Genomic DNA, 18,490 nt, shown 5'->3' on the forward strand with positions numbered 1-18,490 from the left:
CATTTTCTGAACGACAACTGAGGTTCCTTTAAGTTCCTTTTGATGTCACAGAGAGGCGGGGACACTGTACCTGTAGTGTATTCACAAGTGAGGAACTGAAGTGTGGGGGAGACACATAGCTGACTAGGAACCCATTCTGTTGTCTTTGAATCTCCAGGGCCTGATTTAATACCCAACATGTAGCAGGAGCTCAGTGAATGTTTTTGGGATGAATGATTGAAACCCACTAATGTCCATGGAAAATTCCTGTGTGGTACTGTCATGCCCATGGGACTAGGTTAGGTGAAATATCTTGGGGACTCATGCTTTTAGGGGTTATCCTGAACCCCTATTATATTAAAATATATGTATTTAAGAAAAATTAAAAGCTACCATCTAAACCTACATTGAAAGTAAAAAAAAATTCAGAAGGGTTTCCTTGGGGTGGGGGTTAGGTAGGAGGGGAGGATTGACCGAGAAAGATACAAGGTAATTTTCTGGGGAGATGGAAATGTTCTATACCCCGATATGGTCTGTGTTACCTGGATGTATCTGTCAAAACTGTGCAGCTAAGATTTGTGCATTTCAATGGATATAAACTTCACCTAAAAAAAAGGAAGGATTTATCATACTATCTTGTTCACTTTGTTTGCTTGAAATTATTCATAGTAGAAAATTTTAAATGCCATCTAGTGAATCTTACTTCACATTAGAGATAAGGCAGGGCCAAGGTCCCCCGCTCCCTTCATTTAATAAGGAAGGAAGGGTGGCAGAAAAAATGTAAGTAGAATATCAGCAAATTCAACAGTCTTACACAATTCACAGCGCTCACCGTAGCACATACCCTCCCCAATGTCTATCACCCAGCCACCCCATCCCTCCCACCACCCACCATTCCAGCAACCCTCAGTTTGTTTCCTGAGATTAAGAATTCCTCATATCAGTGAGATCACAGATCTGTACTTCTGAAACAAATAATGCAATATATGTTAAGGAAAAAAAAAAAGAAGATAGCAGGAGGGGAAGAATGAAGGGGGGTAAATTGGAGGGTAAATCGGGGAGACGAACCATGAGAGACGATGGACTCTGAAAAACTGAGGGTTCTAGAGGGGAGGGGGAGTGGGGGATGGGTTAGCCTGGTGATGGGTATTAAAGAGGGCACGTACTGCATGGAGCACTGGGTGTTATATGCAAACAATGAATCATGGAACACTACATCAAAAACTAATGATGTAATGTATGATGATTAACATAACAATAAAAAAATTTAAAGAAAAAAAGAATATCAGCAATTTTAATTTGGGAGTAGATAGAAGAGTCATTTTTAAATACAGCTCCTCATTACGTACCTATCAATGCCTTTCCTCCAGAGGTCTATATATATGCACGAATATGTGTATAACAAGTTATTTTCTCAAAAAAAATTGCATACATAACTGACAAATAGACTCACGTCTAGGATGGCCCATCCTCTTAGGTCAGGTAGGTGGTAGGTGCACTCAAGTCCACCTACCTCTGCTACGCTTTCCCAACTGCTCTGGCCTTCACTGACATCTGCCTCTTGGAACTACAGCACACACATCGAACTCAACTTGATTTCATTTTGTGTGCTCTTTCTTTTATGTGTCAGCCATGTTTCTCCAGCCCTTAAGAGAGCTCTTTGAGGGTAGGGGCCCAACTTTGTAACTTTTGGTAGCCAGCCCGTGTGTCTGCCTTTCTAGAGTCTCCCTTAGAGCTTACACTAAGGGAGGGGCTCAGTGAGTAATGTCACCCATCCTAGTGACAGGCCAAACAAGGCAGAGGTGAGGCAGTTAGGGTGGAACTCATCCCCCTGTCACATGCGCCAGGCCCTCCACCTAAGAGCTTTACGTGTAATACCTCATTTCATCCTTACTTTATTTATTGAGCCCTTGAGATAGGCATTGTTGTTTGTGTTTTACAGATGAGCAAAATGGAGATTAGAAAAGGTGAGGTAATTTGTCCCAGGTTACCAGGGTGCGGAACAGCGGGTGTGGGGGTCTTCGTTCTCTTTGACCCCCAATCCATGATCTTCCACTGTTCCACACCCATCTCTTCCCTTTCCTCTGCCTAGATACTAAATGTCCTACATTTTCAACACTGAATTCCAGCAACTTCATCTCCTCGCCAGAAATCGGATCATGTCTGCCACGGCTCTCTAGCGGGTGGGGACACCCCACAAACAGCCCCTCAGGCAGCATTTTTGTGCCCAGCATTCCTTGAGCAGACGTTAGAAGTGTGAGAACCCATTCCTGAGCTGGGAGAGATGACTTCCCAGCTGGTGTTGAGGCCTTACCTTCCTGAGCTCACACAGTTGGCTCCTTGGCATGAGCATAGCTCTGGGGTCAGCTGGGAGTGACTGTCCAGGTCCTGTGGGAGAGAGCAAGGTTTTTAGAACCAGCAGGCCGATGGCCAGTTTCCCCACTCTGTCACTGGGGCGTGGTTTGAACACAAATACATAACAACATGCGAGTGAAGGGTGGCCTCTTTTTCCAGGAAGCTCTGCCATAATCACAGGAGGATGACCTGCTGAGAGGCCGAGGGCATGGCCCTGGCCCAAGATTCTGTTCCATCTCTCATTAGCCATAGGGATGTCTGGCAAAACAGTAGGCTGCGACTTTTCCTACTTCATGTACAACTAACTCCCCCCTCACCCCCCCCCCCAACTTTTGCTTTAAATGTGCAGGTTGTGTTGTCAACAACAGTGAACGTGGATGGACACGTGCTGGCTGTTTCTGACAACATGTTTGTTCATAACAACTCTAAGCATGGCCGGAGAGCAAGAAGGCTGGACCCATCAGAAGGTAGGGTTGCCTGCCGTCTGGGCTGAGAACGGCAGACAAATCAAGGTCCCCGCCATTGTCCTGGTTTGAATTTTAAATTTATGTCTGGGCAGGCGTGGAGAAAGTACACAAGATCATGTGGGTTTTAAGTGAAGTTGTAAACACTGACTCTTGCCTGTTCTCTTGCAACCCCGCACGCCTCCCAGTCGGCACTCAGGCCACCGTGCCCCACCGCCTCTGCCATCTAGTCCTGTGTTTTTCTTTTTGCTAGGTGGGCATTTGAGGCAAACGTAAGCCTATGACATCTTAGTTAAACAGGAACATTACAGTGCAGACATGTATGAATAAGTGTCAGATGTGCCCTTAAACAGATTGTGGGCAAAACAAAACAATGTGCAGAATGAAATTGACACTAATTGATTTTTGTTTGCTTGGACAAGAAGAAATCATGATCTGCTCTGGGTAGTTTTCCATGTGCATTAAAGTCGTCAGAAATACTGGTAACTGTTCAGCTTCAAGTTGTCCAAAAAATTACAGCATATCAAGGAAGATAACTGACAAATACCTGAGTAAATTCCATCTTTCACACTCCCCAGCTCACTGGGATAGTAAGGTGCTTTGTAATATAAGGTGAATGGCTAACCTAAGCTACTATTTTAGTGTGATGTTTTGCTGTATACTGCCCACCAGCCCCCACCCCAGCTTGGCCCTTAAAATGTGTCTTGTATCAATTTAAATAGGAATTAATGAACTGAAAGAAAATGATTGAATCAGTAAAGAATTTGGAGTGGTGTTAATTCTCCCACAGTGGGCACTGAAAGGGGAGAAGAAAATCCCAGGGTTCAGAACTAGGAACCCATCCAGTTTCTTTTGACTGATTGGATGTGATTGACTGGCTGTTCAAAGGGGGCTCATGTTTTTGGAGTCCTGCCAAAGTTCTCCTCCACCTTTGACCCTGTCAACTTTGGAAATGGAGTGATGGATTGACTTTAGTTATGGCCTGAAAACCATATTGGGTTCCTGTTGGGATGTAAAGTCCAGAGGCCTTGGACATATGGAAGAAGGGGGGCGGAATCCATCCTACAAAGTTAGGAAAGTGATTAGAAATTGTCTCCTGATAGAGCTGAAAAAAAAAAAACCCAACTATGATAGATTTTACTTTCTCCTTCTCTCTCTAGCACATTAGCAGGCCTTGTAAATCTTAACATCTTGGGGCAGAGGAGGTGGGGAGAGAAAAGGGATTTACACATTTCCAGTGTGATCAACTTATAAAAATATGGGGAAAAACAACAGGGTTTTAAAACCACCCTTTGCACAATTAGCTAAGTGTTCCATGTTTTCATACATAGTGGTCAACTCATTAGGCTTTAATGACCTGGTGAAAACCAGCAACCAATTAGGGAATGATGGCAAGTCAGCAAAGCTCAACTTGAACCTGGAATAGCCAACAGCTTTTGAGAGCAGCCAATCCCCCAAACTCCAAATTTCAACCATCAAATGATAGCCCTGACATTTTCTTTTCTATCTTCTTAGCTACCCCCTGCATCAAAGCCATTAGCCCAAGTGAAGGCTGGACCACAGGAGGAGCCATGGTCATCATCATTGGAGACAACTTCTTTGATGGCCTCCAAGTGGTGTTTGGGACCATGCTTGTATGGAGTGAGGTAGGCAAAGGCAACTTGCTTCCCTGATTTTCTTTGGTGCAAAGATAGTTTTGATTTGGGGAAATGTAATTCCTGGAGCATCAGCAGCATGGATGCACATTACTGATTACCTACTGTGAGCAAGGCACCAAGAATTAAAAAACATGTAAACCACAATTTATTGTAGGCATGGATCCCTTAAAAAGATAAATATTTATCGCAACATTGTTTATAATTGTGAAAAATTAGAAAGAGCCTAAATATTGAACAATAGAATGGTTCAATTCCACTCTTAAAAATTTGGTTTTGAAAAAGTTCTAATGGCACAGGAGAAAGGATTGTATTTACACTATAATGTCAAGTGAAAAAAAAATCAGGATAATGGTGTCTATGGATATAAAATCTAATAATATAACAGCCATCCATAGAAAAGTTCTGGAAGCACACCAAAGATTAACAGTGGCCGTCTCTGGGTTACACAAGGCGAATAGTTTTCTTCATATTTTTTTATAATTTCCTAATTTTCTAAAGTGGATATGTTCTACTTTCATAATGAGAAAACCAACAAGATGTTACAAAAAGACAAGCGACGGTGCTAGGTTGGATGTGGAAATTGCCAAGTCACTACATGAGAGAGTAGCAGTGTAGCAAGCAGGAAGGGAGTGAATACAAAGATGGGCCCCGGAGGTAGGGGGAATCTTGAGCTGGGCTGGTGGGAAGGTGAGGATCTAGACAGGTTAAGTTGTGAGGAAATCCCAGGGTAGGAGGGAGAAACATGTGAGATAGAGGGACAGGGTGTTTGGAGAGTTTGGGGCCCTGGCGGGTCGTTGCAGGACATGCTCCGGTCCTCTGTAGCCTCAGTGATAACTTGTATAACAGGTATTTTGTTTCTCTGCCTGTTCATTCCTCAGCTAATAACGCCTCATGCCATCAGAGTGCAGACTCCTCCTCGGCACATCCCCGGAGTAGTGGAAGTGACATTATCTTATAAGTCCAAACAGTTCTGCAAGGGAGCTCCAGGGAGGTTCATTTACACAGGTGGGTGAGAAAATGATCCAGGGGAGATGGGCTCCGGGTTCACCTTTGTTCTAGTTCCCAGTGTCTCCACTTTATAGTGATTTTACCTTTCCTAGGTCTTTTTACTAGTGTGGGGAGAATGGACGGGGTGATAGGCATTGATTGGGGAAGTGTGGACTCGATTTTAAATTTTATTTTATGCAAGCGATTTCTGAACAGTCTGGGAGATGATCACAGGAGCTCATTTCATGAGTGCCATCTTTATAAATTTGACTTGGCTAGAACCGTGCTAGAACAGACTTTTAACTAAGCAATCAGATAAAAAATTAGGCCAAGTGGTTGGCTATAGCTAAATTTTCTTGAAAAGGATTTGTAAAAATTGCCCAACGGTGCTGCAGAGTGATTCAAATTGTTTTAAAATTTTATGAAAGTAGGAATTATCTATGATTTCAATGCTTGTTGAAATTTGCTGAATATTTGTTTAAAAACATTTGTTTAAAATTGGTTGAATATCTACTTTTTCTAAGGTACAATGACATATGAGACATGGTCCCTATTTGGAAATGTAGACATTTTTGGAGGGGGCGTTGGTATATTGCACAGAACAGCTGGGGAATTAAAATATTCAAAATGTTTGGTGTTTCCAGTGAATGGAATACGAATTCCAGGAAGACACAGTTTAGTGTGGACTAGTGTAGAGGGAAGGGGTTTCAAGAAGAAGATGGAAATCAAAGACTATTTTTAAGGGTGGGGAGGATTTGAACAGGCAGGGAAGAAGGAAGAATGTCCCAACTATGGGAATTTCATGTGCTAGGGCCCAGTGGGTAAGGTGAGCAGGTGTCTGGAGGAGAGACGGCTGGTTTACAGCTATGGCAGTGCACTCGGGTAAAACTTAGGCCGGAACTTAGCCCACATGAGCTAGGAATGGGAAGGAAGGAAAACATAAAACAGCTTAAAAGCCCTGTAGGGTACCTAGAATGATCAAATTCAGAGACAGAACATCAAATGCTGGTTCTCAGGTGTTGGGGGGAGGGAGAATGGGAGTGATGTTTAATGGGAACAGAGTTTCAGTTTTGTGAGATGAGAGTTCTAGAGATCGGTTGCTACACTTAGAAATGACTTTGGGTGGTAAATTTTGTCATGTGTGTTTTACCACAATTTTAAAAAATGAAAAAAAAAAACCTCACAAAGCCTTGTATGGGAATTTAGACTTGATTTGTAAGACGACATTAAGCGTTCCCATGGAAGTGAGAGTAACTCAAAGGGGTTCTCGGAAGAAACACAAATGCTATTGATATAAAAGATTGAGTTAGTCAGGGGAACAACTGAAGGCAGGAAGATCAACTAGGACATTGTACTTTGAAGGAGAAAATAAGGGGCATAGAGAAAGAAATATATACACTTAGAAAATATATCACACCCATTATGAAATTCTAATATTTTATAGTGTCTTCTCTCATTTGGTTCCAGACTCCCCTTCTTGTTTCTGTGTAAATATCTGGTTACATATCACTGAGGAGTAGATGGACAAGGGTAATTTTTAGGTATATTTATCTAAAATTTCACCTTTGAATTTTCTCTCTCGAGATAGGTACATCTTGGTTGGTTGGGTTAGTGTGTGTGTGTGTTTCTATGGAAGATGCTATTACAGTCACGGTAAAATATTTACCGCTTTAGCTCCCAAAGGCATACAGTATATTCATTCATTTAAATGAGTATTTATGACATGCCTAGTACCACGGGCTGGCACAACTCTAGGCTCTGGGATATAGAAATGGGCAAGTTAAAATCCCTCGTCGTAATAAAACTTACTTTCTAGAGGGGAAGACAGACAACACAGAAAATAGATGATACAATTTCAACAGTAATAAGTAAGGGATAGAGAATGAGGCAGGGTTTTGGGGGGGGTGGTCAGGGAGGGACTCCGTGAGGAAGGGACGTTGGGTGGAGACCCGTATCACAGGTGTGCAAATCGGCCCCCAGCCTCCGTATCTTTCTGACCTTCTCTCCTCTCCGTTGTCTTCCTTCTGTGCCTGGAACTCTTCAGGGTTGTGTTTCTGTTTGGTTCCCCAGTGTTCTCTAGAACAGTGTCTGGCTGGCTGTGAACTGGGGGTAAATGTCCCAGGCAGAGAACAGATTATAGACTGAGAGGTGGGGATAAGCCCAGCATCATCAGGGAAGAGCACAAATACCTCTGGCCGGAGTGGCACTGGTGGATGGGGGATGAGGTAGGACGAGCGGGTAGGGTAAGAGGCTTGGATGGGAAGGCGCTGAGGATGTTGAACAAGGGAGCAGTCAGCATCCAGACAGCACTTAAAGCCACAGGGCTGGATGAGATGGCCTCAGAAGAGAGTGCAGCTACAGGATGGAAGAAGTCTCCAGATGGTGCCTCAGGAGCACCAGCATGTAAGGCTCAGGGTGAAAAGAGGAGTCACCTATGAAGGTGACTGAGAAGGAGTGTCTGATGGTGCAGGGGGAAAGCAGCAGTGTGGGCTGTCCCCGAAGTTAGGCTAGGAATGGGTCTCACTTTGGGATGCTTTCCACATGTAGGGCTCTGGCATCTCTGTTTTCTCTACCCACTGTGTATGGATGACCATCTGGCCTGTGAGGAGACAGGTAGGAAAAATAGCAATCATGTTGCAACCAACCCTCAGCTCTCTTCTGAAGTAAGGATACTCAGTGAGACTGTGGACGTGTGGAGCCTGACGTCGTGTGCATGCCCATGTGTGTATGCAGGTGAAAACTCTCTCTGAAGCAGAGGTCCTCACCCTTGGCTGCACTTTAAATCACCAACACCTGGGCCCCAGACAAAGTAGCTCTGAATCTCGGAGGGCAGGACCCAGGTATCAGTGTACTTGATATATTCATTGAACAAACATCAGTTCTAAATTATGCTCAAGACACAAAATCAGTAATTTTTAGTATGCCTCTAGCAGCTTACAGTTCTAGAAGGGGAGATAGCTATCTGGAGATTATGATAATTGGGTTAAGTCCCGTGAGAGGTATAAATGCAAGGGGCACTGAGCAGGGAGTGGCTGACTTTAGGGAATCTGTGAAGGCTTTCCAGAGGAGGTGACAATAGAGTGACATTTCTAAAGCAAAGTGGGAATTTACCAGACAGAATAGAGGAGGCCATGAGCCACAGTTTGTGGAAACAAAGTGTCTGCTGAGAGGGGAGCCCACATAACCATGAAAATAGTAGATATTATGCTACTTGTAAATTCAAAGAATTATAGAAATGGTGAGACATTGCAGATCACTGGTCAAACTCCCTCTTTTGCAGATGGGAGAACTAAGCCCCAGGCAGAAGCAACTTTTTCACAAGTACCCATTGAATTCAAGGTGGAGTCAGAGCAAGGACTCAGGTCTTTGGCCATCCTGCCTAGTGTCTTTTATTTAATACTTATTGTCAGCAAATAGCTCTGTTTTCCTGATGTGCTGAAATTTTATCGACTTATTCATGAAGCAAATATTGATTGAGCACACTCACTATGCTCAACACTGTGCTGTGTGCTGGGAAGACTGTAGATGAGTCAGACCAGCAGGCTCCTTCCTTCACTATGGTATAGTGATGTGAAGATGAACTACTTATGCTCTAGGTTTTGGCTTTTTGGATGTCTCTAGTTCTTAAATCTTGTGTAAGTGACTTAACTTCTGAGTCTCCCCATCTATAAAATGGGATACTTATCTCACAGAGCTGTTGTGAGACTAAATAATACTGTGCATGCAAATACTGGTGTTTGGCTCTCCAGGGAAAAGTGGTGGGGAGGGAGCAGTAGGGTTGGTAGTATTTGCTGATTTCCATGGTGCAAATTCTCTGACTATGGCTGATTTTAAGCTACCAGTATGACGTCAGCTGGCTCACAAATTTCTGAAATTTTAACAACCTGCTGTCACGAACTGGCAGAAGCCAGGTCTAGAGCACCCTTTCATGGAAGCACTTGGGACAGAGAGTGACTATATCTCACTATTCAAAAGCATTTATTATTAATAATATTCTTATGATTACTATCAGGGTTACTACCATGGAAACTTTTACTATCAGGGTTATTACCATAGAAACTTGAACAAGTAGTTACAAATGTGATGAGTACTAAAAAGGAGTTGTATAGGATGCTGGGAATATACACTTGGGAAATCGAACCTTCTTAAACTAAGATAATGGGGAAGGCTAAGAACAGTCCAAACACAAGAGACGGAATGTGCAAAGGCCCTGGGGTAAGAAAGGACATGGGATATATATGATGGCTACTATGAACAGGGCAGAAAGAATGAGTTAAAGAATGGTTGGCCTCAAGCTGGAAGGGAGGGTTGAGACCTGCTTCTCTGGCTCTACCCCAAGAGCCATGGGGAGCTATTGGAATATTTTAAAGCTGGGGAGGGCCATGATCAGATTTGCCTCTTAAAAGATCATTCTGGCTGAATTGTAGAGAACGGCTTGGAAGCCAGGGTGGATTCAAGGAGGTCAGTCGGAGGGCAGTGTGGTGGCCTCAGCCAGAAATGATGGCAGCCTGGACCAGAGCACCAGTAGTGGGGACAGGCAGAAGGGGATGGAATCTAGGAGGTCACATGGGCAGCCCTTGATGATTGATTGGATGGGGTAAAGGTTGGGGAAGGGAGGGGAGGAGATGCCTCTCAGGTTTCAGGTTTGAAAAATTGGGTGGGTATAGTGTAGAAAGTGATTTTTAAAAAGGTATAAATTGCTAAGGGAGTTCAGAGGAAGGACAAAATTCTTCCAGCTGGTGGAGCAGTGGGAAGATTTAATATTGTAAAGATGTCAATTAATGCATAAATTTAACATAATGCCAATCAAAGTACCAACAAAATGTTTGGGGAAATTTTACAAGAGTTCACCTGGAAAAATAAAGGTGCTAAAATAGGACCCCTCATTTTGAAAAATGAGAGGGCCATGCCCTACCGGACTTAAAACCTATTTTGAGTAATTAGAAGAATATGGGGCTTTGGAGGAACATATAGAAGTGTTATGCAACAGAAGAGAACATTTAAAAATAAACAGGTTTTTACACATGAATAGTATAAATACCTAAACGTGTATAGGTGAGGAGCCACCTCAGTCAATGTGGAAAAGATGGAATGTTTAACAAATGGTATTAGACCAGCTAGTTAAGTATCAAAAAAAAGGTTAGATAGCTAATTTCATATTATGAACTAAAACATTTGAATTAAATATTTTTAATTAAAAATGAACACCTTTCAAAATATTGTTATTATAATCTGGAGCCTTGCTAACCTTGACCCCAAGGAAGCCATCAAGCATAAATCTATGATTACATAAAAAGAAAATTTTTGCATGTCGAGGTGATGTCATTAAATCAAAAGGAAGAAAGGACAAACTGAGTACATATTCATTATGTGTGACATCTTATGTATAAAGATTCATTCATTTGCTCAGCAAAAACTTATTTTATGCCTCTATTTGTCAACAACTATGTTATGCATTGTAGATAAAAAGATGAATATTAGATATCTTACAAATTAAGGGAAAAAGAAAGATATGTAAATTAAGAGCTAGTAAGGAATATCAGGAGTTAATTTAGGAAGGAATACAATTTAGCAGTAAACATTTTTAAAAATCCCAATCACGTTAATAATCAAAAGCATGCAAATTAAGGCAACTAGGGGATAACATTTTCTCCCTATCAAGTTGGCAAAGATTTTCTTTTTCCTCTTTCTTTTCTATTTTTTTAAATTTTTATTTATTTATTCAACAGAGGGAGAGAGAGAGAGAGCACAATAGGCAGAGGGAAAGGGAGAAGCAGGCTCCCCGCTGAGCAGGGAGCCCGATGTGGGGCTTGATCCCAGGACCCTGGGTTCATGACCTGAGCCTAAGGCAGCCGCTTAACTGACTGAGCCACCCAGGTGCCCCAAAGATTTCCTTTTTTAACAAATGAAAATACCCAAGTTGGCAAAATTAGTAGAAAGTGGGGACTTTCTAACATACACCTGTAGGAGGGTAGAAGGATCTAGGAGCCTTAAAATGTATATATGCTTTGACCCAACAATTCTACGTTTTGGAATGTATACTTAGGAAATAACTGAGTTTGCCTGAAGGCTGTTCATTGGAGCACTGTTTATGGTAGTGAAAAATTGAAAACATCCTTAGTGTCCTTTGGGGGACTCATTAAATAAACAGTGAAATATCCTTACACCTAAACACTTTTTAGATATTAAAAGTAGTGCTGTGAAAGGATATTTAGTTGCATGAAAGATGTCTGCAATATAGGTTTTAAAAAAAGCTTAAGAACTGTATGCACAGTATGGTCCAATTTGTGTGTGTGTGTGTGTGTGTGTGTGTGTGTGTGTATGTATATATATACATATATATATATACGTATATATATACATGAAAAAAGAATAGTTGTGTAAAAACCATAAGATATAGAAACCTGCATAAGAAGGCATTACCAATGGTGGTTTCTAGGTATTGGTATTATTATTATTTGTTTAAGTTTTGCTTACTTATATTTATTATTTTCTGAAAAACTTAAGTAATTTTTAATTAATAATGAAAGAAAATGTGGTGTAAAAAATTAATGTCCCACATACTGAAATACTGAAACAGCATACATTGGTAAACTTGATTCTTTAGGTACAGAAAGAGTATTTCCAGCCAGGGAAGCAGTGAAGCTTCTTCCAGAAGACTGCTTTGGAGAAAGAAGGACGTGGGAGGAAGTTAAGGGTGAGGAGGGTGGGGACGAGTTGCACATTATTTTACAAACAGAGAAGAAAATAAAAATACAAACACTGTCCAGGATGGCTTGGGAGGCTGGTCACTCCCTCTAGAAATTTCCACCTGACGTTACTGAGCCAAATGCAACTCAGGTTGGTAGAGACAAGTGGCTAATGTTATTCATGGAGGGGCCCAGGCACTACAGGAAACGGACTGGTGATCTCTCGTCTTGCCACTCAAGGAGCAGCCACCAGCGTGGAAAGCCACTTTACAACCCATTGGGAATCTTAGTCCAATAGCTGGAAAGGCAGTGGCTTCCCTAGGTGACTGGAGGTGGGGCCACTCTGCCTTAGAGCCGAGGCCTACCTTCCGTGAGCCTGGAGAATCCTGGCCTTCTCTGGGGTGGGGGGGCGGCGGGGTAGCTGACAGGCAGAGAGTTCGCAGCCAACCTCCTCCTGAGCCACACATTCCATGCCTCGGAATGTGCTCAACTGCAGGAGAGTGTATCAGAAACCACTATAGGCCTAGACAAAATACTCCACTCCAGTGGTCAGGTGGAAAATATCATCTTGATTCCAGAGGAAAACCTTGAGAAGTCTCAAGAGCTTTAGCAGGGACAGAGTGAGCCAGAGCAGGAGGGTGGCATCCAAGAGGAGGATGCACTAGACTCAGCCAGAAGACGTGCTTTCAGATGCCGGCAGGGCCATCAATGACTTGTTTGTCCTTTAGACAGGTCACCTAACCACCCTGAGCCTTATTTTCTTCATCAGTAAAGCAATGGTACTAATTATACTATTACCCATAGGTGTTTCCCTAGTTTGGCTGAGTATGAAAATCATGCTTGGCTCCATTCCAGATATACCGAATCATATTCTTTTGGGAGGGTCTGAGAATCTATATTTTAAACAAAGAAACGAGTTTGAGAAACCTGAGTCCTGCTCATCAGGCTGTTGTGGAGACGTTCTGGCTGGTAAAGTACTCTGCACGTGGGGCAGTTCTTATGAGACTCAGTCATTGCATGGTGAACACAATAATATTTCTTCTTAAGGTGGAACTTTCTAGGAGGAGACTCAAAAAGCAGGAGGTGGGAAAGGAGGCTCCAGGTCCAACCACTGATGGTTCCTGTATCCAAGGATACACCACCATAATAAACCCAAGCCTATTAGATGTAACTTACCTGGTATAATTAGCCAAAATGCAGTAATCAGTCCCCATGGTTGTTGCTGCCAAGTACAGCATAAACAACATCAGGGCTCTGAAAAACAACACATTTTCTTCACACATGTGACTTTGCAGGTCTATTTTCCTTCAACCATGGTTTGCTAAAATGTAGCTTGCTGCTGCGGCATTGAGAGATCCACATGAGAGTACAGCTCCTTGGGAAAGGTCTGCTTGGAGACCTGGAGGTGGTAGGTATGCCAGCCTGGGTGCAAAGAGGCGAGGTTCTACTTTCCTCACAGACTTTTCCACAGAGAATCAGCAGGGCAGAAAAATAATCCTGGTAGAGGAACCCAGTGGGGTCATGGTTATTGGTTGTGGAGGTCTTTCTTGGCTGTTTTGAAGATGCAGGAAGAGAATGTCTGGAGCATGCTTTTGGGGGTAGAATGGCCATTGTATATAATGATAAAATCTGCACACATACCCCCTGCCCCACAGAAACCAGTGTAAATTCATGATGCATGTGGTCCATGGCAGGTCACTGAGCACATGTGGGTAGATGAGCGCAGCTTTTCAGTATTATTCCTGTGGCTTTTTGCAGAATCTTGTCTATGCATTTGATTGTTGGTTAAGAACTTACAACTTAAGTTGTAAGTTCTATCATCAGGTAGAACTCATAAGAAGAAAAATGATGATACTAATTCAGTAGTCCTATCTGTCATCGTTTGAGGAGGTAGAGCCAGGCTCTGTCTCATGAGCTCATATCATCATTGCCCTTTCTCACTGTGATGGTTTTCTTAGTATCTCAACTTTATAGGTAAGAATCCTGCTGCCCAAGGTCACCAAGTTAGGTGCAGTCCTAGCAGTCTACTTCCAAAGCTGTTCTCTTAACCACTGATCTGTGCTACTTGCCAATCCTGTGTAGCGTCACAGAAGAAATTACATGAAGGCCATCTATTTGGCTTCATCCAGTAGTTTACCTGCAAATGCCAATGGCCTTGGCTCTCTGGTTGTTACTCCGAGGAAATGCACAGGAAATAGGCCTGGCCAGTGAGCATGGAGGGGGCTCAGAGGCTGCCTTACCTGGTGCTCCAGATTGCAAAGTGGGCTTTTTCTATTACGGCGTGATGCGATACGCTGACAACCTATGAAGGGCCTCGAATTCCCTGGAAGTCATAGAAATTCTCCTGTCCACGAATAACTGAGGGTGTGGAAGGCAAAGGAGTACCAACTCCATCCTGTTATTAAGAGAGAACTTAGTGCCGGGGTGGAAGACAATGACCAAGAGTACAGGCCTAGATTTGAGCCCCAACATTCCTGCAAGTCACTTAAGTGTTCTACACCTCGGTTTTCTGAGTGAACAATCAGGAAGGTATTTCTCTTACTGGGAAAATGAAATGATATAGGTATGCAAGTACATTATGTATAGAAATATAAAAATATAAGTCCAATTCACTACTGTCAGCCTTTGGCAGAGGGACACACAGTTTCTGGGATGAGTTCTGGGTGCCTTTGCCCTCATCACCATTAGATCAATGGTGGACTTTTTTTGCATGTCTTCCCTTCTGTAAGAGGTGGATTCTTCTTGAAAGACCTACCGCACCATGCCCTTAGTATCTGGGTCTAGATTAGAAATCAGGATTTTGTAGGTGACAGAGAAGGCCAAGGCAGGCTGAGGACATGGCTCTGCAGGTGGAGTGAAGGGAGAGTGGGTTTTCAACGGAGGATGAAAGAAGCAGGAGACACTGACTTGTCCCAGGTGAGCTCAGGTGCGCTCAGGTGCGCATGGAAGCGCTGCTTGTCAAGGTGTGTGGTTGAACTTAGAAGTTGGCAAATGAGAACTAGTGGAGAAACCAAGAAACCAAAGAATTCAGGTCAACTAACTTCCTCCCCCAGAAGACTTCTTATCTTTTATTCTAGCACAAGCAAACGCATTTGATTACACACCTCCGTTCATTATTTGGGTGAAAGTGTTCATAAGAAAATGGCAAGGAACAGGCAGCAGTTGGGAGGAGAAACGGGAGACCTAGATTTTTCCACAAACCCCCGGATCATACCCTGAACAGTCTCCTCCCCGACGCTCAGTGTGGGCTGTGGGGTCCTCTTGTCATAAAGCTGCCCTGCACAGATGTGCACGCAGGATTGCAAATGTTAATAGCTCAGCCGCTTCGCATTTCTTTTTTTTTTTTCCTTATAGCATTACCCTGATTAAAAAAAAAAACATCCCATTTAAGAAATGAATCTGATTTTGAGTTAAAAATACCCAATTCAAACATCAAAAACTGGCCCGAGTACAATTGTTCCCCGTTCACACTGGAAACAGGTTGACTCAACAGCCCTCCTGGTAGCCTGTAGTTTTACTGAGGTCACTTCTACCCTCACCTCTTGTGAAATCCGGATCCATCCTCTGGCTGAGTCTAAAGAATGATGTCTCCGTTGGAAGCCCCAGAATAGGGGGCTGTTGTTTCACCAGAGACCTCCCAGCCCCCTTAATGGCCTGGTGCTCTCGGCTATAATATTCTAAATACACATTACAGAGAGCATGAGCATATTCATAACTGCTCCATTGTGGCATTTAGATTTACCCTTGAAATTTATCTTTAATTTTTACAGTTGTCTCCTTAACCATGTATATTACTCCCTTCTTCAAACAATCTGTCTTCCTGCTGCAGTTTTTCTTGAAACCAAAGCATAATTAAATATTAAATTAATATTTCATTTTAAATTAAATATCAAAGGCTTCAGTCTAATCTTTCACTTGTGCACTGCTGGTTCTCACCTCGTGTTCTTATTCCTATATCCACAAAGGCAGGTGCCACCTCTTAATAATGTGTTCCTATATTATCTTTCCCCCCCTTTTTTTTTTAATTGATGACAGTGAACTTTTGCTACATTGAAACAAATGGATGTAGGGAAAGATTTTAATGTAGCAAAGTTAACAACAACATAGTTCAACAGCCTATGGCTTAAACCCCACCCATCTCCACTTCTTGAAGAAGTTCACTGAGCCAAATAGGTAATCATCTTAGAATCATATAATGCAAGAGCTCACAAGGATCTTAGAGGCCATTTAGCCCAACCGTTTGTCTCTGCAGAGAGATAAACCAAAGTCCACCGGGCCTTGAAGGTGATGAATGGTCGGTCAAGGGGAGGATGTAAAGCAGATCCCAGGCCGGACCAGTATTATATCCATTGACTATCAGTTGCTGCAAAAAAATTTAACTTGGGAGCATTAAAATGCTAATTGAACATAGGCTCTGCATGTTGGACCCATGAGCAATAGGGCAGAAGGTAGATGATTGGACAACGACATTGGGAGGAAGGGGTGGGAGAGACAGAGGAACTCAAATCAAAGCACAAAGAAGACAGACCTCACAGGAATCAATATGGAGGCTCAAGGCTCTTTGAAGACGTGGATCCTGGGGGGAGAGCAGAATGGAGAAGTCCCAGAGGTAACATGAAGGTAAGAGCTGGAGTCGGTATATCTGAATTCTTTCCCATGCTAGGTTGCTCTACACTTTCCTGTTCTGCCAATAGAATAACAGTCTTTGACCAGAACCACATGGATAGGTATTCCTGATGCATGGTTTCTCCTTTGCTTGCATAGCAAAGTCCATCCTCTGATCTGGTGTTTGTCTGGCACTCACGTTACATAGATTTTAGGTTTCTTAGGCAGGATTCTTTTCCATTGTTTTCTTTATCATTGGAGAAGGATGAGATTTCAAGTTAGGACTGGAGAGATCCTCTAGTTCTGTGGGCTAGACCCCTCAGGGGACCACGGGCTCTATGCATACCTGATAAAAGTGAAGCTTCTTTGCTACAGATGAATGCACATATGTGCAAACATGCAGCTAGGCTCAGACTTCTAGAATTTTCTTAGCCTCTTTACGGCCATCCACACACTCAATGATGATCCTAGGCTCCAATCGGAGACTTACCGGTGAGGAAATTTGAAACCCAGGCCAACATCCCAGAGCAATAACCCAGATGATCACTCAGATCTTTCCTCACCCCATCATCTTATTTGTCTCTTCTCAAATTTCTGCAAAGGAATTTGATCAGCCATTGATGCTGCCATTTTTGTGATGAGTACTTCTGTTGGTCAGGGCATAAATGACCTCCTGCCTGCAGTGTCAATGCTGTCTTTGTTCAGGGTTGACCAGAACTCTAATAAAGAGTCCCCTTTCCATGTTAGCCTGTGTCCCCTACATTTTTGGGAAACAGAAGTAGAGTCATAAGCTAGGGTAAGCATTATCTGGTCTCTGTGCCTCCTCTTCAGGAAAGAAAAAAATCATATAGAATTTATACATCTCACCAACCCCTTGGGAAAATTAATATTGAACACCAGCCAGCTTTTTTTTTTTTAATGAGTGGTTCCCAGTAGATATTTTTAGTTAAATACTATTTACTTATAAAATAAAACCTTTACACATTGCTTAAAGTTTATATCTATTTGCTGGGTCCAAGATATGTAAGTAACCTCGTATATTATACCCACAATCAAAATGAGAAATGACACATAAGATCCAGGCTCTCAGGAGAAATATTATGAAATCTCAAGGTATTGATGAAAGTTTTTCCAAGGCTGATCCAAATGGGATTTAGATTCTGTGGCAGTTGAAATGTGTATTATTAAACTCCTTAAGCAAACCCGAATGACTCCCAGTGGAGGATTAAGACATTCTATGTATAGCAAAGACGAAATTCTCATGTCTGAGTTTTCTCTATTGAATTCCCCCTTGATTAGCTTCTGTAATATTTAACTTCATGCCATGCCATAATTATTTAATAAAAGGTAAATATAAATTATATTTCAGTGGGGATATGACCTTTTACCTTAATGTTATGTTACTAAAGAAAGACATAGATAAATAGAGCCTATAGATCGAAGCATATTTTTAATTTACTCTGTTTTTGCCTTGCTAGCACTTCTCTGTGTCCCTGTCAGCCGAGGGCTTGGCAGCACTTCACAGCACCCCCCACACTCCATGTGGTAGGAGAGGTTGTAAATTCACACTGATGATGGCGGTTAATGATCTGGTTGGCCCTTAGAGGCAGTGTTGGTGCTGGTCTTGGGCACCTCATTAGCTAATTGAGGTTTGCTTGGCTCACACCAGGACTGAAATGTCAGAGAACACCCAGGGAGGTGGGGGGGAGAGGGGGATGGAGTGAAGCTAGGATTCAACATGAGGCTGAATCTA

The 18,490-nt window shown here is 42.6% G+C and overlaps 1 protein-coding gene across 2 annotated transcripts in view; it reads left to right on the forward strand.

Annotated features, from left to right (window-relative positions):
• Positions 1-18,490, forward strand: part of EBF2 (EBF transcription factor 2) — a 187,333-nt gene that overhangs the window by 143,314 nt on the left and 25,529 nt on the right. For both annotated transcript variants that reach the window (XM_025873970.2, XM_025873972.2), the window contains exons 8-10: positions 2,684-2,801; positions 4,314-4,444; positions 5,335-5,461. In XM_025873970.2, coding sequence (XP_025729755.1) covers positions 2,684-2,801; positions 4,314-4,444; positions 5,335-5,461 — 376 coding nt within the window. The remainder of the gene's footprint in view (positions 1-2,683; positions 2,802-4,313; positions 4,445-5,334; positions 5,462-18,490) is intronic.

This window comes from Callorhinus ursinus, unplaced genomic scaffold (assembly GCF_003265705.2).
Source record: "Callorhinus ursinus isolate GAN/ISIS: 27379988/994484 unplaced genomic scaffold, GSC_fseal_2.0 scaffold4, whole genome shotgun sequence".
Lineage (NCBI taxonomy): Eukaryota > Metazoa > Chordata > Mammalia > Carnivora > Otariidae > Callorhinus > Callorhinus ursinus.